We start from the raw sequence: 27,897 nt of genomic DNA, 5'->3' as shown, positions 1-27,897 counted from the left end.
ACTGAACAGAACAGGTATGCTGTGGCAGGATCACTGAACAGCTATGCAGTGGCAGGATCACAGTACAGGTATGCAGTGGGCTGAGGGCTCACTGAACAGAACAGGTATGCTGTGGCAGGATCACTGAACAGCTATGCAGTGGCAGGATCACAGTACAGGTATGCAGTGGGCTGAGGGCTCACTGAACAGAACAGGTATGCTGTGGCAGGATCACTGAACAGGTATGCAGTGGCAGGATCACAGTACAGGTATGCAGTGGGCTGAGGGCTCACTGAACAGAACAGGTATGCTGTGGCAGGATCACTGAACAGGTATGCAGTGGCAGTATCACAGTACAGGTATGCAGTGGGCTGAGGGCTCACTGAACAGAACAGGTATGCTGTGGCAGGATCACTGAACAGGTATGCAGTGGCAGGATCACAGTACAGGTATGCAGTGGGCTGAGGGCTCACTGAACAGAACAGGTATGCTGTGGCAGGATCACTGAACAGGTATGCAGTGGCAGTATCACAGTACAGGTATGCAGTGGGCTGAGGGCTCACTGAACAGAACAGGTATGCTGTGGCAGGATCACTGAACAGGTATGCAGTGGCAGGATCACAGTACAGGTATGCAGTGGGCTGAGGGCTCACTGAACAGAACAGGTATGCTGTGGCAGGATCACTGAACAGCTATGCAGTGGCAGGATCACAGTACAGGTATGCAGTGGGCTGAGGGCTCACTGAACAGAACAGGTATGCTGTGGCAGGATCACTGAACAGGTATGCAGTGGCAGGATCACAGTACAGGTATGCAGTGGGCTGGGGGCTCACTGAACAGAACAGGTATGCTGTGGCAGGATCACTGAACAGCTATGCAGTGGCAGGATCACAGTACAGGTATGCAGTGGGCTGAGGGCTCACTGAACAGAACAGGTATGCTGTGGCAGGATCACTGAACAGGTATGCAGTGGCAGTATCACAGTACAGGTATGCAGTGGGCTGAGGGCTCACTGAACAGAACAGGTATGCTGTGGCAGGATCACTGAACAGGTATGCAGTGGCAGGATCACAGTACAGGTATGCAGTGGGCTGAGGGCTCACTGAACAGAACAGGTATGCTGTGGCAGGATCACTGAACAGCTATGCAGTGGCAGGATCACAGTACAGGTATGCAGTGGGCTGAGGGCTCACTGAACAGAACAGGTATGCTGTGGCAGGATCACTGAACAGGTATGCAGTGGCAGGATCACAGTACAGGTATGCAGTGGGCTGAGGGCTCACTGAACAGAACAGGTATGCTGTGGCAGGATCACTGAACAGGTATGCAGTGGCAGGATCACAGTACAGGTATGCAGTGGGCTGGGGGCTCACTGAACAGAACAGGTATGCTGTGGCAGGATCACTGAACAGCTATGCAGTGGCAGGATCACAGTACAGGTATGCAGTGGGCTGAGGGCTCACTGAACAGAACAGGTATGCTGTGGCAGGATCACTGAACAGGTATGCAGTGGCAGGATCACAGTACAGGTATGCAGTGGGCTGAGGGCTCACTGAACAGAACAGGTATGCTGTGGCAGGATCACTGAACAGCTATGCAGTGGCAGGATCACAGTACAGGTATGCAGTGGGCTGAGGGCTCACTGAACAGAACAGGTATGCTGTGGCAGGATCACTGAACAGCTATGCAGTGGCAGGATCACAGTACAGGTATGCAGTGGGCTGAGGGCTCACTGAACAGAACAGGTATGCTGTGGCAGGATCACTGAACAGGTATGCAGTGGCAGGATCACAGTACAGGTATGCAGTGGGCTGAGGGCTCACTGAACAGAACAGGTATGCTGTGGCAGGATCACTGAACAGGTATGCAGTGGCAGGATCACAGTACAGGTATGCAGTGGGCTGGGGGCTCACTGAACAGAACAGGTATGCTGTGGCAGGATCACTGAACAGCTATGCAGTGGCAGGATCACAGTACAGGTATGCAGTGGGCTGAGGGCTCACTGAACAGAACAGGTATGCTGTGGCAGGATCACTGAACAGGTATGCAGTGGCAGGATCACAGTACAGGTATGCAGTGGGCTGAGGGCTCACTGAACAGAACAGGTATGCTGTGGCAGGATCACTAAACAGCTATGCAGTGGCAGGATCACAGTACAGGTATGCAGTGGGCTGAGGGCTCACTGAACAGAACAGGTATGCTGTGGCAGGATCACTGAACAGCTATGCAGTGGCAGGATCACAGTACAGGTATGCAGTGGGCTGAGGGCTCACTGAACAGAACAGGTATGCAGCCAGGAAGAAGTTAAGCCTAACTAATCTTTCCCTGAGAGACAGTCTGCAGCAGCTCGCCCTACTCTGACTAATGCAGGCACACGAGTGGCCGTAATGGCCGCCGCTGCCTGCCTTATATAAGGGGGGGTGGGGCTCCAGGGGCTAGTGTAGCCTAATTGGCTACACTGGGCCTGCTGACTGTGATGTAGAGGGTCAAAGTTGACCCTCAGGTGCATTATGGGGCGAACCGAACTTCTTCCGCAAAAGGTTCGCGTGCGGTACCCGCACGCGAACCACCTAAGTTCGCGCGAACCCCGTTCGCCGGCGAACCGTTCGGCCCAACTCTACTTCTCAGGTAAATATAACTTTCTTTCTGGAGGTCCTCTTTAAGGATCTGTCCTGTCGGATCTATAACGGCCCCCAATGCCCGAGCATTACTGATCGCAATGCTATTTTCACCTACGGCGTTCCTCTGCCCCCTATATAGATTCAGAACACATCGCTAGCCTCAAGGCTATGGATGTGTCCCCAATTGTTGCCCGAGGGGTCCTTTCCTGATCCATGATGGGCGACAATTCTCACATTCTTGCATGTGTGTACTTGAACTAGGAGAACTGAAGTGAGAGGTATATGGATGCTGCCATATTTATTTCCTGTTAAACAATACCGGTTGCCTGGCAGCCCTGCTGATCTATCTGGCTGCAGTAGTGTCTGAATAACACCAGAAACAAGCATGCCGCTAATCTTGTCAGACCTGGCAATAATGTCAGAAACACCTGATATGCTACATGCTTGTTCAGGGTCTATGGCTAAAAGTATTAGAGGTGAGGTGGAGGATCAGCTGGACTGACAGGCAACTGGTATTACTGAAAAGGAAATAAATATGGCCTCCTCCATATACCTCTCACTTCAGGTTCCCTTAGTTTTTTGGGGATTTGTTTGCCTTTATTTCTTCTTCCATGCAGCATTGCTGGCCTCTTGGTTGACCAGTGGCAGCAAGTCAGGTTTCAGAAGGGATGAATGCGATTCCGGAGTGTAAACAAGTGGAGGGTTTCATTTTTCGGCTTCCAGATGTGCATTTTTCTATTCTGGGTCAGTGTGTGCGAGGCTGGGAAGCGCGCTGGAAAGCTCGTCCAAGTAAAAAACCGCTTCTAACAGATTTTACGGGTGACGGATCTTTCCAGGAATCTTCTGGCCGCTGTAATAAGTCATCCATTAATCGTGTTTGGGCGAATGGCGTTTCTATTACTGTGCTTGCTGTGAGCTCTAGGAAGTTTATTAACCTTTTTGTGTCATTGGACCCCACAGCCAAATAACTTGCTTGGAATACAAACATCCTTGTTAGTAAGCAGAGGAACTCCGCCAGACCTGGCTAAGCAAACTGAAAAAAACAATGTACATAGCTAAAATCCAGCTGAAATGTTGGCATTGTGTAAATACTGTGTGCTTATCATAATTTAGTTTATTTCACCTGTATTTCTGTATTTCTCTAATAATGAATATGATCTTCCCCCAGAAACAGATATGGAACACTTTACTTCCTCTCACTGAGGCTGGTGCACACTTGTCAGTGCGTGAAAGGTCGCGTTTTCTGTCATGTGCGTTTCTGCGTTTGTAGTGTGTTTTTTCTGCATTTGAGTTTTTTCCGCATATGCATTTTTTTACCGTTTTGCGTGTGTTTTAATGCATTTGCGGTTTGCATATGCATTTTGTATGCGTTTTCCATGCATTTTTCTTTAACATTTTATGCAAATCACCAAAAAAGAGGAACTGGAAATACATCAGAAAACATTAAAAAAAAGCATGAAAAATGCACACAAAATGCATTACATTGCCCACATTGACATCATCATGTGCGTTTTTGAAAAATATGAAACAAAACCGGTTTTAAAAACGCATATTATAAAACACATACGAAATGCGTATGCGTTTTTTAATATGCGTTTTTTTGTTGCAGCCTATTGACTACCATTGCAGGCAAAAATGCTGCGTTTTCCATAACGCTAGCGTTTCTGCTAAGTGTATTCCCAGCCTGAAACTTTTATCCTCTCTAAGGGATGGTGCACACCAGAGCGGTTCATGAGCATTTTTAAAACCACTAGCGGTTTGAAAACCGCTTGGGTAATGGATTTCAATGGGCTGGTCCACACCAAAGCGGTTTGTTTTTCCACAAATGAAAACTCGGGGCTGCAGCATTTTTTCGATTTCTGAGGTGTTTCTGCCTCAATGTTAAAGTATATGAAAGTGGAAAACCGCTCTGAAATATGCTAGATCAAAGCGGTTTTCCAAGCGTTTTTGTTACAGTAGCGGTTCAGTAACAGCTTTACTGTAACAATATTGAAATCTGCTACACAAAAATGCTCCAAAAAATGCTAGGCATGTTTCGAAAATTACCTAGAATCGCTCTGAAAATCTGCTTCAAAAACCTCTGGCGTTTTGCGAATCTGCTAGAGGTTTTTGGTGTGCACTGGGCCTTAGACTGTTTGTCTAGAGCAGGCATGGGCAAACTAGGCCTTCAAGCTGTTGAGGAACTACAAGTCACACAATGCATTGCAGGAGTCTGACGGCCACAGTCATGACTCATAAAGGCAAATGCATTGTGGGATTTGTAGTTCCTTAACAGATGGAGGGCCAAGTTTGCCCATGCCTGGTCTAGAGAGAGAAGTATGGCCCCGCCCACGCGAATGCCGGTTGGAATCTCCTCTGTGTGTGTTTACTATGGTGGCTTGGTATGCATAGCTAACCCTCTTTTGGAGAGACAGTCCCTCTTTGGGAGCCTTTGGGACCCTTGTCGCTCTGTCCCTCTTTCCTCCTCATTTGTCCTTATTTCAGGACTGATGTACAAATCTGTGTAAATAGATGTATTTTTCTACTGACAAATGTATTTAATTGACTCTAAACTTTATTCCCATGCTTTAGGCTGATTTCACAGTAAGATGTTACAGGCGCACGTTAGTGCAGCCTGTAACGCAGCCCACCGCACAGCAATGTAAAAGCAATGGGCTGTTCACAGTGCCTACGTTGCGATACAGTGTAACGCTGCACGTTCTGTGAAAGTGCAGCATGCTGTGCGTTATACTGGGCTTTAGCTGCGTTAGACTGCTTGCCCATGCGCAGTAATTAGCCACATGGCTAATTAATATTCACTGCACTGCTGACGTGCAGTGTTTTCTTTCTGGAGCGGCCGCTTTGTGCGCTGATTGGCTGGCGGGACCACCACGTGGTCCCGCCAGCCAATCAGCGCCACTGAGACGCAGTGCGCACAAAGAGCTGCATAACGCAGCTCACTCTGGCGTCCTCCTCGAACACCACCAGGCGTTGCAACCATAACGTCCCCTAAGACCTGGTGGGAAAGAGGCCTAAATTGACCTATTTCTTATTTTCAAATGTTAATATGAAGGAAACCAGGATAGAAAGGGCCAGTGCAGTTTGACTTCTAAAACAGCATTTTTTTCTTATAAAAAATCTAATATATATAATCTATGATATAGATTAGGGGTGCCACACCCCTAATCTATATCATAGATTATATATAATAGATTTTTTATAAGAAAAATATGCTGTTTTAGAAGTGTCCCTCTCAAAAAGTTGGGAGGTATGGGTATGGTGAACGATTGACGACTCCTTGATTTGAGAGTACCAATCATTTTGTTGTCTTGCACCACTCATTTTCAGGCCCGGGTCCCGCTACCAGCAGTTTTCCAATTTCAGTAACTGCTCATGATTTCTTAATCACAGAAGTCCTGTGATTTTTTTAAAAGCGGTTCCAGGAGCGATTGTGATTTGGCCTTTCAGACAAGATTTTTTTTTTAAGTTTTCTAGTTTGTAATGCCTGTATAGCAGCATCTTATGTATAATTATTATCAATATTATTGTTTTCTTATTTCCTGCAGATTACATACCCCCCGAGCGATGAGGACGACAGTGAAGATTCTGAAGGAGAAAATCAGGAACTTGCACAGATTGACAAAGGTGAGGTTAAAAATCTAGAAATTTCAATTCCCTTTCCCCAAACCAGCCACACTGGGTGTATGTTTGTCATGAAATACGTACACACATACCGGTACATGCACATACACACCACCCACACATATATACACACAAACAGCACGGTGGTGTAGTGGTTAGCTCTCTCGCCTTGCAGCGCTGGGTCCCAGGTTCGAATCCCAGCCAGGGCACTATCTGCAAAGAGTTTGTATGTTCTCTCCGTGTCTGTGTGGGTTTCCTCCGGGCACTCCGGTTTCCTCCCACATTCCAAAAACATACGGATAAGTTAATTGGCTCCCCCTAAAATTGGCCCTAGACTACAGTACTTACACTACATAATATAGACATATGGCAATGGTAGGGATTAGATTGTGAGCTCCTTTGAGGGACAGTTAGTGACAAGATATATATATATATACATTGTACAGCGCTGCGTAATATGTCGGCGCTATATAAATACTAAATAATAATAATAATAATAATAATATATACCTCCCACATGCATGCAGACATATACATACCAGTACATAACACTTATACACACACACACGCCTAGAAAAGCATAAAGCATACCATATGCACATAATAAATAAATATATATGTGTACAGGGGCGTAGCTAGCAATAGGGGTTGCAGAGGTTGCGACCGAAGCGGGGCCCTTGGGCTAGACTAGAGGGGTCCCGATGGTCCCTCCCTAAACACACACACACTCACACACCACTCACACACACACACACACCACACACACACCACTCACACACATACACGCACACATACACACACACTCACTCACACACCACTCACACACACACCACTCACACACATACATGCACACATACACACACACATACACATACACACACACACATACACATACACACACACACACACAACACACAACACACCACGCACACGCACACGCACATGCACATACACATATACACATACAGTACATGCACACGTATACTGTATGCATAAAAGTATATAAACATACAGGGGAGGACTGGGACCTTTTGACCTGGAGGGAAAACACAAACTAGAGGCCCGTTTTCACCGCAGCCCAAGCCCAAAAGACATCATACACGTGCCCCACGTGCTATATGCCAGTAGTCACATGAGAAATACAGTAAGAACACTTGAGGGACAGCAGCTGGGGTTTCCGTCGCATTCAGATTTTATCATCAGAATTCACCTGCAAGCAGCCCTTTTGGAGTCTAGGGACTGTCTGCAAGCAGCCCTTCTGGAGTCTAATGACTGTAAAAACTTTTCAACCTAGACACACACCTTATGTAGCTGTGCACATGCAGTCATTTTAACAATGGTGAGAGACTAGACAGATTTTTTTCCCATGGACCCTGCAGGCAAGCCTCTGCTCTGCATCATGCTGTGTATATTTACCAGCTTGCCTGCCCTCTAATTGCTCTGAAATCGGGCGTTTATTTCTCTCAGCCAGCCTAGTGGTTCACATTGCTTTATACAAAAACATGAAAGCACCAGGCACTGTACCAGCCCTAAATCATTAAATGAGAGGCAGCCTGGGGGGAAATATCCCCCTTTCCCCCCTGGCCAGTCCTCCCATGTAAACATACCATACTATGCAGAAGTTGTTAGAGATTATTAAAAAGATGAGTGTTTCAACTTGATGCAATTTTTTTTTTGCAATCAGCCTAAAATTGGTCCAATCAAAATCTGCAGGGGGTGAATATGACAGATCCAATTTAAAGCTGTATTTAAAAAATGCATCAAGTTGGATAAATTAGCTTTTCATGGATCATCTGTAACCTAAAAGTCACATATCTGTAGGAGGCCTAGGGACACCTTTAGAGATTTAACAACATTATTACATTAAACTGCTGTATAGTAAAACAACCACAAGATGTCACTGTGTGTAAAATGTGATGATGATCTTTATGGAATTATTTGGTATTCTCTGTGTGTTCCTCTCTGTTCTAAGTAAGCTGCATTTCCTGATGGTTTTGTATGATTATCCCTGCACGTTTTTCTTCATTAACCTTCTTAGCGGTATGGACGAGCTCAGATCGTCCATTACCGCCGGAAGGCGCGCTCAGGCCCCGCTGGGCCGTTTTATCACAAATTTTTTTTAAAGCACTTTGCGTGTTGATTCCGATCGCCGCCGATGCGCCGCTATCCGCCACGTAACCGCCGCCCCTCCTGCCGAGACCCCTGCGCAGCCTGGCCAATCAGTGCCAGGCAGCGCTGCGGGGTGGATCGGAACGCCGGATGACGTCATCACGATCGTCGCCATGGCGACGGGGGAAGCCCTAAAGGGAATCCCGTTCAGAACGGGATTTCCTTATGTGCGAGTGCGCCGGCGGCGATCGGATGGGTGGTAGGGATAGCGCAGGGAGCGGGGCATCATGTAGCTAGCGCTAGGCTAGCTACATGATAGGGAAAACATTTTTTTTAAAAAATACTGCTGCGCATGCACCCTGGCGCTCTTAATAGAATGCCAGGGTGGTTAAAGAGAACCCGAGGTGTGTTCAAAGAATCCTATTAGCACACAGAGGCTGCGTCTGCATATAATGCCCAGCCTCTGTTGCTATACTGTTTCCCCCCAGGCCCCCCTGCGCTCTGCTGTCCCCCCATAAATCACACAGCCATGTGCTAATAGGATTATTAGAACCCAGCTCAAGTTCTCTTTAACCACTTGAGGACCCAGCCTTTACCCCCCTTAAGGACCAGCGTGTTTTTTTATGATCTGTGCTGGGTGGGCTCTGCAGCCCCCAGCACAGATCAGGTTGCAGGCAGAGCCCCCCTTTTTCCCCCCCTATGGGGATGATGTGCAGGGGGGGCCTGATCGCTCCTGCCTGCCTGGGTGTTGCGGGGGGCACCTCAAAGCCCCCCTCCGCGGCTAGCAATAGGGGTTGCAGAGGTTGCGACCGAAGCGGGGCCCTTGGGCTAGACTAGAGGGGTCCCGATGGTCCCTCCCTAAACACACACACACTCACACACCACTCACACACACACACACACCACACACACACCACTCACACACATACACGCACACATACACACACACTCACTCACACACCACTCACACACACACCACTCACACACATACATGCACACATACACACACACATACACATACACACACACACATACACATACACACACACACACACACACACACACACACACACACACACACAACACACAACACACAACACACAACACACCACGCACACGCACACGCACATGCACATACACATATACACATACAGTACATGCACACGTATACTGTATGCATAAAAGTATATAAACATACAGGGGAGGACTGGGACCTTTTGACCTGGAGGGAAAACACAAACTAGAGGCCCGTTTTCACCGCAGCCCAAGCCCAAAAGACATCATACACGTGCCCCACGTGCTATATGCCAGTAGTCACATGAGAAATACAGTAAGAACACTTGAGGGACAGCAGCTGGGGTTTCCTTCGCATTCAGATTTTATCATCAGAATTCACCTGCAAGCAGCCCTTTTGGAGTCTAGGGACTGTCTGCAAGCAGCCCTTCTGGAGTCTAATGACTGTAAAAACTTTTCAACCTAGACACACACCTTATGTAGCTGTGCACATGCAGTCATTTTAACAATGGTGAGAGACTAGACAGATTTTTTTCCCATGGACCCTGCAGGCAAGCCTCTGCTCTGCATCATGCTGTGTATATTTACCAGCTTGCCTGCCCTCTAATTGCTCTGAAATCGGGCGTTTATTTCTCTCAGCCAGCCTAGTGGTTCACATTGCTTTATACAAAAACATGAAAGCACCAGGCACTGTACCAGCCCTAAATCATTAAATGAGAGGCAGCCTGGGGGGAAATATCCCCCTTTCCCCCCTGGCCAGTCCTCCCATGTAAACATACCATACTATGCAGAAGTTGTTAGAGATTATTAAAAAGATGAGTGTTTCAACTTGATGCAATTTTTTTTTTGCAATCAGCCTAAAATTGGTCCAATCAAAATCTGCAGGGGGTGAATATGACAGATCCAATTTAAAGCTGTATTTAAAAAATGCATCAAGTTGGATAAATTAGCTTTTCATGGATCATCTGTAACCTAAAAGTCACATATCTGTAGGAGGCCTAGGGACACCTTTAGAGATTTAACAACATTATTACATTAAACTGCTGTATAGTAAAACAACCACAAGATGTCACTGTGTGTAAAATGTGATGATGATCTTTATGGAATTATTTGGTATTCTCTGTGTGTTCCTCTCTGTTCTAAGTAAGCTGCATTTCCTGATGGTTTTGTATGATTATCCCTGCACGTTTTTCTTCATTAACCTTCTTAGCGGTATGGACGAGCTCAGATCGTCCATTACCGCCGGAAGGCGCGCTCAGGCCCCGCTGGGCCGTTTTATCACAAATTTTTTTTAAAGCACTTTGCGTGTTGATTCCGATCGCCGCCGATGCGCCGCTATCCGCCACGTAACCGCCGCCCCTCCTGCCGAGACCCCTGCGCAGCCTGGCCAATCAGTGCCAGGCAGCGCTGCGGGGTGGATCGGAACGCCGGATGACGTCATCACGATCGTCGCCATGGCGACGGGGGAAGCCCTAAAGGGAATCCCGTTCAGAACGGGATTTCCTTATGTGCGAGTGCGCCGGCGGCGATCGGATGGGTGGTAGGGATAGCGCAGGGAGCGGGGCATCATGTAGCTAGCGCTAGGCTAGCTACATGATAGGGAAAACATTTTTTTTAAAAAATACTGCTGCGCATGCACCCTGGCGCTCTTAATAGAATGCCAGGGTGGTTAAAGAGAACCCGAGGTGTGTTCAAAGAATCCTATTAGCACACAGAGGCTGCGTCTGCATATAATGCCCAGCCTCTGTTGCTATACTGTTTCCCCCCAGGCCCCCCTGCGCTCTGCTGTCCCCCCATAAATCACACAGCCATGTGCTAATAGGATTATTAGAACCCAGCTCAAGTTCTCTTTAACCACTTGAGGACCCAGCCTTTACCCCCCTTAAGGACCAGCGTGTTTTTTTATGATCTGTGCTGGGTGGGCTCTGCAGCCCCCAGCACAGATCAGGTTGCAGGCAGAGCCCCCCTTTTTCCCCCCCTATGGGGATGATGTGCAGGGGGGGCCTGATCGCTCCTGCCTGCCTGGGTGTTGCGGGGGGCACCTCAAAGCCCCCCTCCGCGGCGAAATTCCCCCCCTCCCTCTCCTCCCTCTCCCCCCTGGTGATCGGCGCTGCACAGGACGCTATCCGTCCTGTGCAGCCTGTGACAGGCGGCGATCCCTGGCCGCTGATTGGCCGTGGATCGCCGATCTGCCCGTTCAATGTAAACAAAGGAGACAAAAGTATCCTGCGTTTACATTTAGTCTGCGAGCCGCGATCAGATTAGGGAGGCACCTGGTGACGCAGATGTGAGTCGCTGGTCCTCCAGCTACCACTTTGCCGCCGCATGGTATGAGTGTGCGGTCGGCAAGTGGTTAAAGAGTTCTAACTTTTTATACTGGGTGCCTCTCTGCATGTACAGAACACTTTGCTCCATCATAAGCTACGTGCACACATGTGATAACCGTCATCTGAAGTAGCTGATAACGGGCATAGTTAAAGATTCGCCCTCTCAGATTCTTAACGACCCTCGATGCCCAAGCAAGACCGCTCCCAATGCTTTTTACTAGCCCCGCTGACCGATTGAATCTGCTCCGCCATCTGTTGATCCTGGTCCCTCTGCTCTTCATCCATAGCAACAGAACACATCGCTAGCCTCTGGCTCAGTATTTGTCCATTCAGCATCGTTCTGTGAATTGTCGCTGCAGAATTATTTCCTGATCCCCACTGGGTGACAATTCTGGCATGTGTGTACTAGTTTTATGGATGAATTTACTTTAAAAGACTAAAAAGTCCCCCCCTGACTTTCTCAGAAGCACCTCCTGTGGAGTTTGAGCCATCCCATGGGAATCCGTACCCCAAACCATCCATGTGAAACTTGCAGTAGGAAGTTCAAACCTAAAGTCTTAAGACCATTACCTTGACAAATGTTAGTTAAAAACCTGTCAGAATAATGTTCTGGATTGTCTAATGGGGGGTGAAAAATGCTATAGGCTAATCCAGAATGAATTAGATCCAAAAGAGACACTTGAGAGGGCATAGCTTATCACCCTGCTGAAATTATCTCCAACACTCCCACAAACCCAACACCCAGCATAACCAATAAACCCCCAAATAAATAAACACTGCTAAAGGTGGCCACACACGATACAATAAAAGGATCCGATTTTACGGCAGTTCGATAAATATGGCCGTCGGATCTCTTGAAAAACCGGTTATCGCGAAAAAATCAACGTTCGCGCAATAATATGATTTTATTGCGCAAACGTGAGCGTTAACATGCGGAAAAAATCTCGTTAATGCGCGACCACAACTTTTTTCTACAGCGTGCAAACAGTTAGCACCGTTTTTTGAATCAAGCCCACTGTATGTGTGTGGTACATTGGTCATATTTTTGAAATGTTACAATCAGTCAGAGAAATTGATTGCAATTCTTAAATTGAACAGATATTTAAAAAATTGTATGGTGTGTGTGTGTTACTCACCTTAAGGTGGAGTAAAATGGTCAAAGCAGCCCTTTCTTAAAGAGACACTGTAACGAGAAAAACGTCCCCTGGGGGGTACTCGCCTCGGGAGGAGGAAGTCTTAGGATCCTAATGAGGCTTCCCCCGTCCTCCTCTGTCCCACGGGGGTATAGCTGCAGCCCTTCAAAGCCGGCCCGACAAATCCGGCAGCCTGTTCAATATTTACCTTTCCAGGCTCCAGCGGGGGCGCTGTTTCGGCTTTTCTGACCGAGATAGGCGGAAATAGCCAATCTCGGCTCCGCTCTACTGCGCAGGTGCAGGAGACTTGCGCCTGCGCAGTGGAGCGGTCCGACGGAGATCGGCTATTTCCGCCTATCTTCGTGGGAAGAGCGGATACTGCGCCTGTGCTGGAGCCACGAGGTAAATATTTACATCACCGCCGCTCCGGGAGGATTTTCTCCACCGCCGTGGGACCGAGGACGGGGGAAGCCTCAATAGGATCCGGAGGCTTTCCCCACCCGAGGGGAGTACCCCCTAGGGGACGTTTTTCGTTACAGATTTTCTTTAAAATATAACAAAACAAAAATAACTAACATACAAATTTGTAAACATAACATGAAATATAAGCAGCCACACAGTTACAACACAAGAAAGGGACTGCAGGCGTCACACCAGTAGCACCAAACTGGCTACACAGCCTAACTGGCCCCCCAGCCATGGAACAGCGTGTCCCTACCAAAAGCGGTCCTCCCAGACGTAATGGGCACTTAACCCGAAGAGTCCGCACCGAGACGGCCCCTCACCACAAAAATGTACTGACTGCACTTGACATCCAAAGTCCCTATCCCACGCAGCAACGACAACACTTCCATGCCCTCAAACACCTGGTAAAGATAAAAACTACCAAAATATCTCTTCCCAAATCTACCATAACAGCAAGGGCGGGCGGAAAAATGTTGTGGTGCGAGGTAAGATCACTCCATTCCTTCCTTTTTTCCTAATACTAGCCCTCCTTTTTCCCTTGCCCTCCCCAAAATTACACTTTGCCCGCTTGATTAGTGCCTAGTGCTGCATAAGCCCTCTCATAGCAGCCCGTGGGTAGCCTGCGGCCTAACTGATCTGTTGGAGCGGGGTAATGAGGGAATGGGTTTAGTCAGGTACGTCATGTGAGCTGACCACCTGCGGTGTCTCTTCTTTTTGACAGAGAGAAGACGAAACTGTATTTTGACCCCCTTGGCTACCAACCAGCTGCAGAACCAAGAGAACCAGTGTTGCAAGGTGCGATCCCTCTTTCACGCCGGCCTGGACCGGCACAGCTCAGAGGAAGAGTTGGAACGGATCAGCAGGGAATTCGCCGCCGAGAAACGCAAGTGGTCCCAGGTCAGCCGGCTCAGCTGCCACAGCGACAACACGTCCTCCAGCGACGAGGAGGTGAAACACTTGTGCGCTATGTCCTTTCGGCCTGTTGAGCAGGCTGATGGCCTGCATGCAAGTTCCAGCCCCATCCTGTTCAGTGCCTCCCCACCTAAAAGACTCCAGCCCCTTAACCGAAACCAAGGCTCTCGCCCCATAATATTTACCAGTATGGGTTCCACGTACGACCAAGGAATGCCCTGCAAAAGACACAGACAAGGATACGGAGACAAGTACAGCAGACCCAGCCTGGATTTGGAGAAGATGCAACAGGTAGGACCAGCATCTTGTGGATTTGAGGTTATGGGTGCCACCAGGTACACAGGGACACCAAGGAAGTTGTTTAGGAACTCCTCTCTCTCATAGGACCCATATTATTTGGGATAACACTGAGGTACAGCAAAGTGCCCGGCATCAATCACCAGCGGGGATTACCCAATACCAGATACATGTGCTTGCTGGTTCCTTGAGCAACTGGTTAAAAAAGCCCAAACTTTCCCCTCCCCTTACCAAGCCTCCTGGCAGCGTTTTCTAGCCTTCCTGTAGCTTCTAGCGGTTTTCCGGTGTCCTTCCTGTCACGTGACACGCCGGGAGCCGTGCACAGATGTCCAAAAGCCGCTAGGAGCTACAGGGAGGCTAGAAGATGCAACCCGGAGGCTCGGTAAGTATTTTATGCTGTGCAAACAACCAAAGCACTGTCCCCATTATCCCCTCAGGCATGCCTGTTAGTTGAGACTTCCGGTTGCCTGAGTTTCGGATAACAGAGATTTTGCTGTATTTTGGATTTACAAGTCAAGTTGGCATAGACATGTGTATGTACAGTGCTAAGCACACAAATAACTAGACTGTGTTCCTTTTCTTCTTTCTCTGCCTGAAAGGGTTAAACATCAGGCATGCAAGTGACAGTTTCTATCTGGGACCGGGTCAGACTATAACATAACACTCACTGATAAGTAATTACAGCCATAAAACACTTTCCTGTCAGTAAATAGCTTCTGAGAGCAGGAAAGAGATAGAAAGGTCAATAATTCATAGATTTCAGCTATGGCATACTTCAATAAAGGTGTCATTGAGCAGAGACAATGAAACAGTAAAAACTTAAAAACTAGATTTAAATCTCACTAATATAAATGCGAAAATTTGGATGTTTGTTACTCAATCACGCAACAATGGCTGAACAGATTTGAATGAAATTTGGCACACACATAGCACATTACCTGGAATAACATATAGGATACTTTTTATCCCCATAACCAAAAAGTGGGCGGAGACAAATACAAATTTCACTGTGAAAATGTAAACTGCAGCCATTCTTACACTGTTAATGGTAGGGTTCTCAAACTTTGCACAGTTGGTCACTGGGTGACTGGGATTAATATTCAGAGAAGTGGGTGGAGCCTACAAAAGCCAATCAAAGTTCACCTATTGATTTTCAAGGGGAATATTTAATTGTTGCCATTCTTGCACTGTTAATGGCACCAGCCTCAAACTTGGTACAATTGGTCATTGGGTGACTGGGGTTCAAATTCATAAAAGGCGGTGGAGCCACAAACAGCCAATCAGATTTGTTTCATTTCAATGCAAAATTTGATGCCAAAGACCGCCAAGCTCACAAACCTTGTCATTGAGTAATTGAGTAATTGTGTGTTAGGGTTAGAAAAATTGGGCGCAGCCAACACCAGCCAAATACATACCCAGGCAACGTCAGGTCATCAGTGGACGGAGACCAATACAAATTTCACTGGGAAAATGTAAACTGCAGCCATTCTTACACTGTTAATGGCAGGGCTCTCAAACTTTGCACAGTTGGTCACTGGGTGACTGGGATTAAGATTCAGAAAATTGGGTGGAGCCTACAATAGCCAATCAAAATTCATCTATTGATTTTCAAGGGTAATATTTACATTGCTGCCATTCTTGCACTGTTAATGGCACAAGCCTCAAACCTGGTACAATTGGTCATTGGGTGACTGGGGTTCAAATTCAGAAAAGGGGTGGAGCCACAAATTTTATTTCATTTCAATGCAAATCATTGATGCCAAAGACCGCAAAGCTCACAAACTTGGTCAGTGAGTAATTGTTTGTTAGGGTTCGGAAAAGTGGGCGGAGCCAACACCAGCTAAATACATACCCTGGCAACGCCGGGTCATCAGCTAGTATAAAATTAAACTGTGGGATATCTAAAAAAGTAATTTTTTAAGGAGAAGGAGGATAAATACAATTGTTTTTCTCGTCACTTTATTTTCACCTTGAATTTCCTTTAAGCAACTTCAGCCAACCACTGTACACATACTAATTGTGCAAACAATCCTCAGTCGACAGCTGCTATTTTCCTGTCAGATTGACAGATCAATCAATAATTTCCGGCATGTCTGATCTGCTTCTGATCAAAAAAGGGATTGATTTTGTGTAGTACTGATCTCAAAAATCGATCCCTTTCTTGGTCGGAAACAGATCAGACATGCTGGACATTATCAATCCATCAATCTGGTAGGAAAGTTGAATGATGAGTAGAAGCTTTAACTCGTATTTTGTACTAAGAAAAGCGCCTGGTTCCTGTGGATACCTGCAGCAGGATTGTTCTGTGTTAAGCTGCATTGTCATGCATGGAATGCCAAGAATACAGATCTTCCCATTGATAATAGGAGATCTCTTTCCACTCCATCCGTCTCTGATGACATTGGCTCCCTGAATGAGTGACACTCGCTTTGCACTCTTTTCAAATAAACTTTGTACAACTTTTAAAGTAGTCTCCTGTCTGCTGACGGACGGGGTGAAATAGCTTGGGGTTGGGGAAGGGGGTTTTTTAACCACTTGAGGACCACAGTGTTAACCCCCCCCCCCCCCCCCCCCCAAAGACCAGGCCTTTTTTCTTAAAAAGGGGCACTGCAGCTTTAAGGTCAAGGACAATACAGCACAGAAGTGATTTCCCCCCCCCCTTTTTTTCCCCACCGACAGAGCTTTCTGCTGGCGGGGTCTGATCGCTCCTCCAATGTTTATTTTTTATATCAATATTTATATGTTTTTCTAATAAAATTTGTAATTTTTTGATTTTTATTTTTACCCATCCCTCCCTCTGTCCCAGAGCCAGCCAATCAGCGTGATCAGCTGTCACAGGCTAAAGCCTATGACAAGCGATCACTATCCTGTCTCCTAGGTGGACTGTCCCCAGTACAGCGCTGCCGTGGATCACAGCACTGTACAAGCTAATTAGACGGTGCCGTTTCGCTGCCTAACAGTCTCCTAGCGGCGATCGCCGCTGGGAGGCTGAAGGCGGAGCAGAGCTCCACCTACCGAGCAGAGATGCGCGTGCATCAGCGCTCACGATCTCCTGCAAGACAGGCCCCAAGGACCTTACGCCAATCGACCTTAGGCGGTCCTGGGGCTGCTGCCGCGTCCACGCTTATCGGCGTGATGCGGTCGGCAAGAGGTTAAGTAAAGACAGCCAGCCAGTAAAGTTGCCCATACATTTAGTGATTTTTGCCGCTCAGATCGAATCTGATCTTATGGTGGCCATACATGGTACAATTTTTTCATCCAATCTTACCATTTCTATGTAATATAAGGGAACTGCCTAAATTATTCTTTCAGTATATTCACTTAATTTACCCTTATACTACATAGAAATGGTAAGATTGGATGAAATAATTGTACCATGTATAGCCACCATTAGAGAGATCTGATGGCCGCCGTAAACTGCAGGCCAATTCTTGAGCAATTTCAGCATGCAATCTTTCGGGAATTGGCTTAGTGACGTCGCTTTTGCCACCCCCGGCCACAGTCTCCCAAAATGTAGATGTACCCCTCCCACAGGGTGGGATACATCTACCTGTCGGTAAAGTATTCATGCAAAGGCACTGGGGGGAGGGGGGCACATTTTACACTGGGGGGACATTGCTGGGTGTTCCGCTGTTAGCCGCTTGTCCCGACATCACATGCCATTACTGCCCCCCGATTGACCACATCAGACCAATATTTTGCAGCATGTCCAATTTCGCCCCAAAATCATGGATCGGGCATGCTCTTGATGGTACTAGTTTTCATTCGATTCACCTGCCAACTGAAATAATGTATGGGCACCTTTAAGTTAAGCTACCTGTATACTCAGCCAATTTTACAGTTTCATTCCCTGCTGATTCAGTTCATCTGCTTGGAATCGAATGGGGGGAGGGGAGGGGGGCGGAGTTAGGCGTCAGGCGTCAGGGATAGGGTTCTGTGTGAGAGTAGGGTTAGGTTTAGCCATAGGAAAATATATGTATTTAATACTGATATTTTACACTTTATTAGTAAATATGGGTATTAACCACTTCCCTACCCTGGTCATTTTCACAGTTCAGCTCAGCTCTGAATACTTTGACAATAACTTTATCAATAATTATCACAACTGAATGATCTATATATTATTTTTTCCAGGACAAATTGGGCTTTTTGTGGCTTATATTTGTTTTTAGTAATTATTTATTGCATTATTTATTATCCTTATTTTCTATGCATTTTAAAAGGAAAAAAATACACAATTTTATCCACTTTCATACATTGTTGCTTTAATATTTGCTAATGTATTAGATGTAACAATTAAGTAATGTATACAATCTCCTACTGTCTGCTCTTGGAAAGTGTATTTTACACTTGTTTACTAATTAACCCTGCTATTGAATTCCCTGGGGGGAGGAGAGGGGTTTGCTGCTGTTTCTTTTCAACTCTATAGAGTTTTTATCAGCTCAGAGATAAATAAACAGCGTTATCTAAAGGGACCCATACACCTAACGATTTTCCCGCCGATATACAGCAGATTCGATCACTGTGATCGAATCTGCTGTGAAATTGTTGCGCAAACGTTGACCTAAAGATCAATTTCCGACCGATATCGATCATTCTTGTCATTCCTGTCCGTGCGGAAGATTTCGCTCGATTGCCTGCGGGTCGGGAGTGCATTGATAGCGCCGTTCTAATGTCCGACGACTGACGCAATACAGTGGCAATACATTACCTGTTCTGACAGCGCGTGTCCCCGCTGTCACCGCTGCTCCTTCTCCGCTGGGCTCCGAGTCTGGCAGGCTTCACTTCTTCCTGTCCCGGCAGGAAGTTTAAACAGTAGAGCGCCCTCTACTGTTTAAACTTCCCCGGACAGGAAGTGAACCTGGAGTCGAGTGCGGAGAACAAGACGGCAGAGACCGGGGGACTCGCGCCGAGCGGATCAGGTAATGTATGCAGGGGGGGCAGGGGCAGCGGCGGCAGCTTCACAGATGGTGATCGGTTTCATGCTGAAATCGATTCACAATCTGTTTGCAGTAAAGGCAGCCATACGATCCTTCTCTGACCAGATTCGATCAGAGAGGGATCTATCTGTTGGTCGATCTGATGGCAAATCGACCAGTGTATGGCCACCTTTAGGTTTTGTAGGGAGGAGAGTGCAGAGACTTACAATCATGTCATAGGGACAGGAAGTGGTTAAATAACGATATTTTACTATCTGTATTACTGGGCGTGCAAATTTCCATGCGCCTTTTTTCCCTAGACGCCAGAGAGGTAGCTTTGGCTACGCCAGTGTGTATGTTGTTCTTGCCAATAAAGTTCATTTTGAATTAGAATTTAACAAAGTGATGGAAATGGCCGGGGGAGAAAGAGAGATGTTGGCGGAGACGCGAGTCGTCTCTTGAGCAGTTTCAGCCCTACACTCGCTTACGCGAAACTTTGGCGATCCCCCGAGAAACCAAGTTCTTTTCCCCATTTCGCAGATGGCCGTTACAGTTGCAAGGTGAAATAATATTTGTCCGGGGAGTTCAGTTTAAAAACCGTCAAGCTGAAATAACCCAAATTCGACAAGACTTTTACTTCATTTTTGGCTCCAGACTTAATTTCCTGCCGTGAGTAACATGACATTTTTATATCCCGCGTGCGGCCGGGCCTGGTTACCTCAGCAGTGTTCCTTGCAGGATCTCATGAAAATGTTGAATTTGGCCAGAACTGTTTGGTGTAGAGCGATTTTCCTGCAGCGTGGGGAAGGAGAGCTTGCTGCATTTCCTATCTGGCAGTCACAGATCTGACAGAGACGCTGCAATCTGATGAACCAACTTCCTCTGTCAGGTCTTAAGCAGCCCATACACTCAGCCGATTTTCTGGCCGACCGATCGATCGCGATCGATCGATCGCAAATCGGTTGGCCAATCGACCGATCGACGGCCGATTTCGATCGATTTCGATGGATTTCCATCGAACTAGCAGGGTGGAAAATTTAGGTCGATCTGATGAGATTGCTTATCAGTTTGCATTGGCCTTAATGGAAATCTGATGGCAAAAAAATGCCATCAGATCGAATTTCAATAGATTTCAAACTGAAATCTGTTGGAATTCTATCCTGGTAAAAAATGTTCTAAAAACGCATCAGATAGACCATCAGATGCATTTCTTATCTATCTGCTGCCAATCTGACGAGTGTATGGGCACCTTTAAAGAGTAAAGCTGTGGGTGATTTACAAAGACAATTCCACACATACCATTGTTATGCAGATGACACACAACTGTATCTGTCCTTCAAGCCTGGCACCCAAGACCCATCAGCATCCATAAATGCGTGTCTAGTGGATTTACAAAATTGGATGAACACCAGCTGGCTGAGGCTGAACTCTGACAAAACAGAGGTGTTGGTGGTAGGTGGTCCACACATGATGGATAAAGTTCAAAACGCTCACCACCTCAAACTAGCAATTGGGGGAGATACTGTACAGTATAAAGACTCTGTGCGAAACCTTGGGGTGATCCTGGATGGAAATCTAAAACTCAGACAGCAGGTATCAGCTGTCGTCAAGTCTTCCTTCTTCCATCTAAGAAATATAGCGAAAATCAAACACCTTATCCCAGCTGAAGACCTACCTGCCCTGGTTCACGCATTTGTATCCTCCCGCCTAGACTACTGCAACGCCCTGTTCATCGGATCTACAGATAAGGCTCTGCGCCCCTTACAGCTAGTACAGAATGCTGCAGCCAGACTCCTAGCCAATGCCCCCCGCAGCTCACACATCACACCAGTACTGCAGTACTGCAAACTCTTCACTGGTTGCCAGTAAAATGGAGAATTAATTTTAAGATCTGCCTGCTGACATTCAAGGCTCTACACCACATGGGACCCAAATACATAGCGGATCTATTGGAACTTTATGCCCCTTCACGCATCCTCCGCTCTGCCAACAAGATGAAGCTGGTTATTCCCAGGATACACTTAACATTTGGTGCTCGGGCCTTTTCCTACGCAGCCCCTACTCTATGGAACTCACTTCCACAATCAGTACGAGAGGCTCCTTCTCTGGACAGCTTTAAAAAAAGGCTTAAAACTCACCTCTTTTCCCGAGCCTTTGAGACTGCATAATGCAGGGTCACAGCGCTTTGAGTCCCCAGGGAGAAAAGCGCTATATAAATATTATTGTTATTGTTATATTGCACTGTTTTCAAAAGATGATCACTTTTTGCACTGTAGGCTTCTGTAGTGAAAAGTCGGACAGCGCACAAAATATGGACAGTGCTGACGTGACAAAATATGGACGGTGCTGACTCACTGCCTGACCTTGCTGTGCCCTCCAAAGCAAACACACTCCTCTCTGGGTAGTTTAGAGGCAGAGATAACCCTTTAGCGTTTAAAGCAATTGTTGGCAAAGAACCATAAGATCTAGGGCAAAACCCTAATCAGAATTTGTAAAAAGCAAAATAGCCGAGCCCCCCTTGACACACAAAGAGACCAGAGGCTCCATCCCAAATGAGTTAAAGTGTACCAGAGGAGAACCTTAGGTCAAAAAATGGATACTTACCTAAGAAGTCGAAAAAAATATTGATCCTGTAGAGCAGAGTACCCCAACCCTGTCCTCAAGGCCCACCAACAGTGCATGTTTTGTGGAAATCCACTGAGGTAGTTAATTAGCTCTGCTGAGACACAAACTACTTCACCTGTGCATGTTTGTGGTTTCCTGCAAAACATGTACTGTTGGTGGGCCTTGAGGACAGGGTTGGGGAACTCTGTTTAGAGGCTTCCCACACCATCCTCCAGACCACCATTGCCCCTTAAAGAAATCCAACAAGAGTTTGCTTATTGCAACCGTATTCCTCTTTGTGGATGAGCGTGGCTGTACTGCGCCTGTACGAGTATGGCCGCGCCTGCGCAGTAAGTCGGAAACCACTTGTGCATGAAGTGAAGCATGGCCTGGACCTTCCAGTGTGTCCCAGAAAGCGGTGGTAGGGTCAAGGAGAAGGTAAGATCCAGAAGCTTTCATAGCTCCCAACAGAGCTGGATCATCCACAAGGCAGTCCTAGGCACTTGCCTAGGTCCTGGAGAAGGTCTAGGGCCCTAGTGGATGCTACACTCTACCAAATCCTTTTCTGGCTCTCAACTGTCCCTTTTTTAACAGGGACAGTCCCTCTTTGAGAACCAAATCCCTCTGTCCCTCTTTTTTCCTCATCTGTCCCTCTGTCAGGACTCATGTACAGATCAATGTGAAGCTATGTTTTTTTTTTTCTTTTCTGAAAAACATGTTTAATAGACTCTAAGCTTTATTTTTATCATTTAAATTATTTGTTATTTTTAAGTGTTAAAATGAAGAAGTGTGAGAGATCGCGGAAAAGCCGCCGCATGTACTGGCAGTAAGGCGGCTGTTTCCGCGTCCAACGCGGCGGTTTGCACGCAGCAGCATGCGTCTGGTGTGGCTGGGTCTGTTAGCTCACACAGATGGACGGACGATCAGCTGATTCCTGCTGGACTCCTGATTGGCTGAGTGGCTCGGGCGGGGCGGCAGAGTCCTGCAACTATATATACAGCTTGCTTGTCAGTTGCTGGTTGTCTGCCATTGCGAACACTTACGTGGAAGCATTCAGACCATAGTCAGATCCTACAGTGTGCTTGAACCAGGAGGACCTGGGAATTCACACTGAGCCAGATTACATTTGTTTATCATTGTATTATTATTCAGACTAGTTCCAGGGTGCTGAGACCACGGACCTCGCACCCAAGACTCAGTGGCGTAGCTAAGGAGCTGTGGGCCCCGATGCAAGTTTTACAATGGGGCCCCCCATGCACTCTATACATAGCAATTGAAACTGCGCACTAAAAGCTGCCAATGGCAACTACAGTGTCAGAGGTGCAAGAAGGGGATGGGGAATAGTTTGTTAATGATTACCACTATTCAAAGTATATATATAAATGATTATTATGAGCACAGGACCAATATAGAGCTAATACTGTAGTTGAGGGAGGGCCATTCGGGGCCCCTCTGGCCCAAGGGCCCCGATGCGGTCGCTACCGCTGCACCCCCTATTGCTACGCCCCTGCCAAGACTAGGGAACTGTATTATCATTTGTGTTATACTCCAGACTAGTTCCAGGGTGCTGAGACCACGGACCTCGCACCAAAGACTAGGGAACTGTATTATCTTTGTGTTATACTCCAGACTAGTTCCAGGGTGCTGAGACCACGGACCTCGCACCCAAGACCAGGGAACTGTATTATCATTTGTGTTATTCTCCATACCTGCTTGTGACGCCCATCTTCCAGGGGTCACTAGCCACCGGTCTTCTTGCTATTCAGCCTGGGACTCCGCCCCTTGGATGTCTCAGGCTGCTGCAAGATCTCTGCACTTCCAAAGGGAGGTATTTCATACTACCAAGGACCACCTGCTCCTCGGGTGGTCCTCACTCAGTTATTACTGTTGCACCAAACACTCACACTATATAGGTGTCCAGAGGTTAGTAATATATCTGTATTATCGGTGATTCTGCAGATCATCAATAATCGGGTGTATATCTGTATTCTTGGTGATATTGCAGATCACCAATAATCAGATTCTCTCTGCATGCTGACACCAATCGTTACAAGAAGTAATGATGATAGAGAGGACCAGTGTGGTCTACATTTAAAAACTCTGACGTTTGCTTCTGAATTCTTTCTGATATCAGTGACAATAGGTGTGTGGGGGTGTGATTAGGGGTGTGACAGGGGTGTGTTATAAAGTGTCCCTCTTTCTTACCTCAAAAAGAGGTATGAAGTATCTGTTTTTTGACCTGATGTTCGCCTCAGGTTCAGAGGCATATGGAGGCTGCCATATTTATTTCCTTTTAAACAATACCTGTTTCCTAGCAGTCCTGCTCCTCTTTCTGCTCAGTAGTGTCTGAATGACACACGTGGAACGAGCATGCAGCTAATCTTGTAAGATTTTTGTCAGAAACGCCTGCTCTGCTGCATGCTTGTTCAGGGTCTATGGCTAAAAATATTAGATGCAGAGGATCAGTAGGACAGCCAGGAAATGTGCATTGTTTAGAAGGAAATAAATAGGTCAGCCTCCATATGTCTATCGGCAATCTCACCACAGCACCTCCTAGTGGTCATAATAAACGCAGAGCAGCATGAAAACACAGTCGGTATCTGCTTAGCGTTACTCTTGTCCTGGGATATTGTTGCTATTTTTTTCTCTTTCGTTTGTATTGAAAACAGACAGATGGTGAGGAGGTGATTTTCCTGCCCGGCCGCACTGGAAGGCAGCAGCATGCGATGTTGCACTCATGCATTCCTCTGTAATGGCTTCTGGCCTGAAAGCCGCTGACTCATGCCACAGCACAGGATGATTACAGTATGTGCAGCGCAGTAACCTATATCTGTATGGCTCAGCAAGCAGCGTGTGACAGTAAAGAGTGGCGTAACTCTGGGATTTTATTTATTTTCCGCAGTTCAGCAAGTAGGCTGTACAGCTGTAATCTATTACTAAGACAATATATCTGCATCCGCTAGCCAGTCGTCACATTCATAACACTGTTAGGTGACCTCAGTGACAGTTTGTCTTCAATTTGTTCTGTAAAAAATAAAGGATCGTTAGAATACCGCATTCGGTAGACTTTTCACACATGCGGTCATTTACTAAAAGCCGTAGTAGACCCTGAACAAGCATGCAGATCAGGCCTCTGACTGAAGCCTGACTGACTGGATTAGTTGTATGCATGCTTCAGGTGAGTGATTCTGCACTACTACTTAGCTTCCAACTCCTCTTTTTTTCGGAGGGACACTCCTGCTTTCAGAACTAAGTCCATGTCCCTCTTTCTTACTTATTTGTCCCTCTTTCAGAGCTGATGTACAGATCTGTGTAAACAGGGCTGGTTCTCTCATGAAGCAAGGTGAAACATTTGCATCATGCGGTAGAGAATACAGGGGCAGCATTTTTGTACTGTATTTACCGTACATAGCATGTAGTCAGAGTAGAAGGAGAACAAGACTTAAGGTGGGAATACACGGGTCGATCCGGTGGCCGATTAGCCGCCGGATTGACCTCAGCCGCATCCCCGCGGATCGATTGCCGCTCGTCCCCGCCAGCGCTTCCTTATCCGCGATCGATTCCCTGCCATTGTCCGCCGGCGGGGACCGAGCGGGCAGGAGTCGAGCGGCTTGATCGGGCCAGCTGAATATTATCAGCTGGCCGGATCAGCTGGTCGATACACGGTACAGAAACGTACCGTGTATCCCCAGCATTACAGACTCACAGCCAGCCAGTGTGGTATTGTGTTGAGCTGCAGCATGTCATGTGAGAACATTAATTGAAGCAGAGTAAATTGTTGGGTGCTGTGCGATCATACCAAATCGTGTGTGTGTGTGGGGGGGGGGGGTGGAGTCCAATCAGGGGTCCCCAAACTTTTTCGTTCAAGGGCCGGGTGAACATACCCCAGACTGCTAGGGGGACAGAACATACATAAAAGGATGGTGAAAAACATTACATTGAATCTAGATATTGATCCCCCCCAATCATGCCCAGAGGAGAACCCCCAACAGCAGCCGTTCAGTCATGCGGTGCCTGAAGAACGTCTTTTGTGCACCACCAGGCAGTGAAGCATAGCCAGGGGACAACCTGCGGCCAGTTGGACAGCAGCGTCACCTGATGCTGAATTGAATTGAAAGCCAGCGAATTAATGCTGGCTTCTGCAGTAGGTGGATGGGTGGTACCACCACTGCTATTGCTATATGCAGGCAACCAACAGTGGGCCGCGTCAACAAATTATACATTTTGTGTTTGGGGGCCAGTGAAAAAGCCTCTGGGGGCAGCATTCGGCCCACAGGCCGTAGTTTGAGGACCACTGATTTAAATGGTTATATTTCTTATTTTCAAATGTAAAAATTAAGAACTAATGACGATGGAAAGGACCAACGTGGACTGCATTATAAAACTTTGTCTTTTGCTTCTGAACTCTTTTTGGTATCAGTGACTAGGGGTATGGCGCAGGCGTTATTAGGGGTGTGGCAGGGGTGTGTCTTAAATTGTCTTTATTTTTTATCTCAAAAATTTGGGACTATGCTACTGCAGCCAAAGAGATCAGCAGGATTGCCAGGCAGTGGTGATAGTTGTGTCTAGCAGAACTCTAGGAGAAACATTTTTTGATCAGCTGGTAGATTTGCAGAGCTCTTATTTGCTGTGATCACATCCTGTTTTAGCACATGATCATGACTTGCAAATCAGAAACTTACATATCTATCACCTGACCAAACTGATCACATGCTTCTCCAGGAGTTTTCTTAGTCATGACCATCACTACCAGGCAACTGATATTATTTAAAAGGGAATAAACATGGCTGCCTTCATATGCCTCTCAACGTAGGTGTTAGCCGTCAATTTATTTAGAGTCTTGCAAGTGCTCCAGGCCAATTCATTTTAGCACATTTTTTTTATTTTTTATTTGCTACATTTCCCTGCTTCTAATTAGTACTGATGTAAGGAATGGGTGGAGCTGCTACTCACTGTTCAGACTGCAAGGGGGCAGGCCCATACTGACTGTGTGATAAGACTGCAGCATATAGTGCGGGCAGTCTACTGAACAGGAAGTGGTCAGTGTTTGGTATCTTGACTAGTTATAGTGTTATCTGACATCAGCAAATGAAGTTTATAGACAAATAGAATAGAAATATATTCACAGATCTGAAAACACTTGGACCTGTGATGGGACTATAAACATGACAAGGTCATTGTAATCTATAGATGAGATGTAGCCCAGCAGCTGTGGGAGTGGGACGTATTCTCCAGTCTGCCGCGGCCGCCGTGTAACCCGCGTCTGATTTGGCTCGCAGTTCAGAGCTCTGCAGGTGTTAATATTTAATCACAGCTGCTGGTGCGTGGACAACACGTGTCATTATTTTCAGAGACCATTAGCCTGGGCTGAAATTTCAGTAGCTTTACAAGTTGGATGCTGGATTCTGGCAGGCGTCTATAGTTACCTGGCGGCGGAAGGAGGGGGGTGGGGGAGCGAGTGCTGCATGTCACATAGGTGTCACTTAGTCTGTGCAGCCTGCATTGTCGCAGAGGGGCTCGGAGAGGTGGGGAAGGGTTATTTAAGCGGAGATAACACACCTGAGGGTCTGGAGTCCTTCAAGAATACCCGAGGTGAACTTGCCTGTACAAATGGAGGCTCCAGGCAAGGCATGTATGGGGTTCTGGTGTAAAAGCCCCCAAAAGTGTACCAAGTTGGCCAAGTCTTGCACTACTGCGCAAAGGCTGGCCGAGGCAGAGGCGGGAGAGGCTCCAGCCTCAGGGCACAGTGTAGGATGGGGCACAACTCACTAAGCTATTATTCCGCCATTGTGTTTGAAGCAGAGAGAAATAAGAAAAAGGGATAGGTGGCAGTGACTGCAAGCCAGATAACTAGAGATTAAGGTGTTGGGGGCCCTGGGGCACCTCTTAGTGTAAT

General features: G+C 46.9%; 1 protein-coding gene across 1 annotated transcript in view; it reads left to right on the top strand.

Moving 5' to 3' along the window:
* Positions 1-27,897, top strand: part of LOC137504387 (uncharacterized) — a 127,160-nt gene that overhangs the window by 48,332 nt on the left and 50,931 nt on the right. Inside the window, exons 2-3 of the mRNA XM_068232749.1 lie at positions 6,146-6,224; positions 13,991-14,472. Coding sequence (XP_068088850.1) covers positions 6,146-6,224; positions 13,991-14,472 — 561 coding nt within the window. The remainder of the gene's footprint in view (positions 1-6,145; positions 6,225-13,990; positions 14,473-27,897) is intronic.

This window comes from Hyperolius riggenbachi, chromosome 4 (assembly GCF_040937935.1).
Source record: "Hyperolius riggenbachi isolate aHypRig1 chromosome 4, aHypRig1.pri, whole genome shotgun sequence".
NCBI lineage: Eukaryota > Metazoa > Chordata > Amphibia > Anura > Hyperoliidae > Hyperolius > Hyperolius riggenbachi.
Note: the sequence above shows the minus strand (reverse complement) of the source record. Positions and strands in the feature narration are given on the sequence as shown.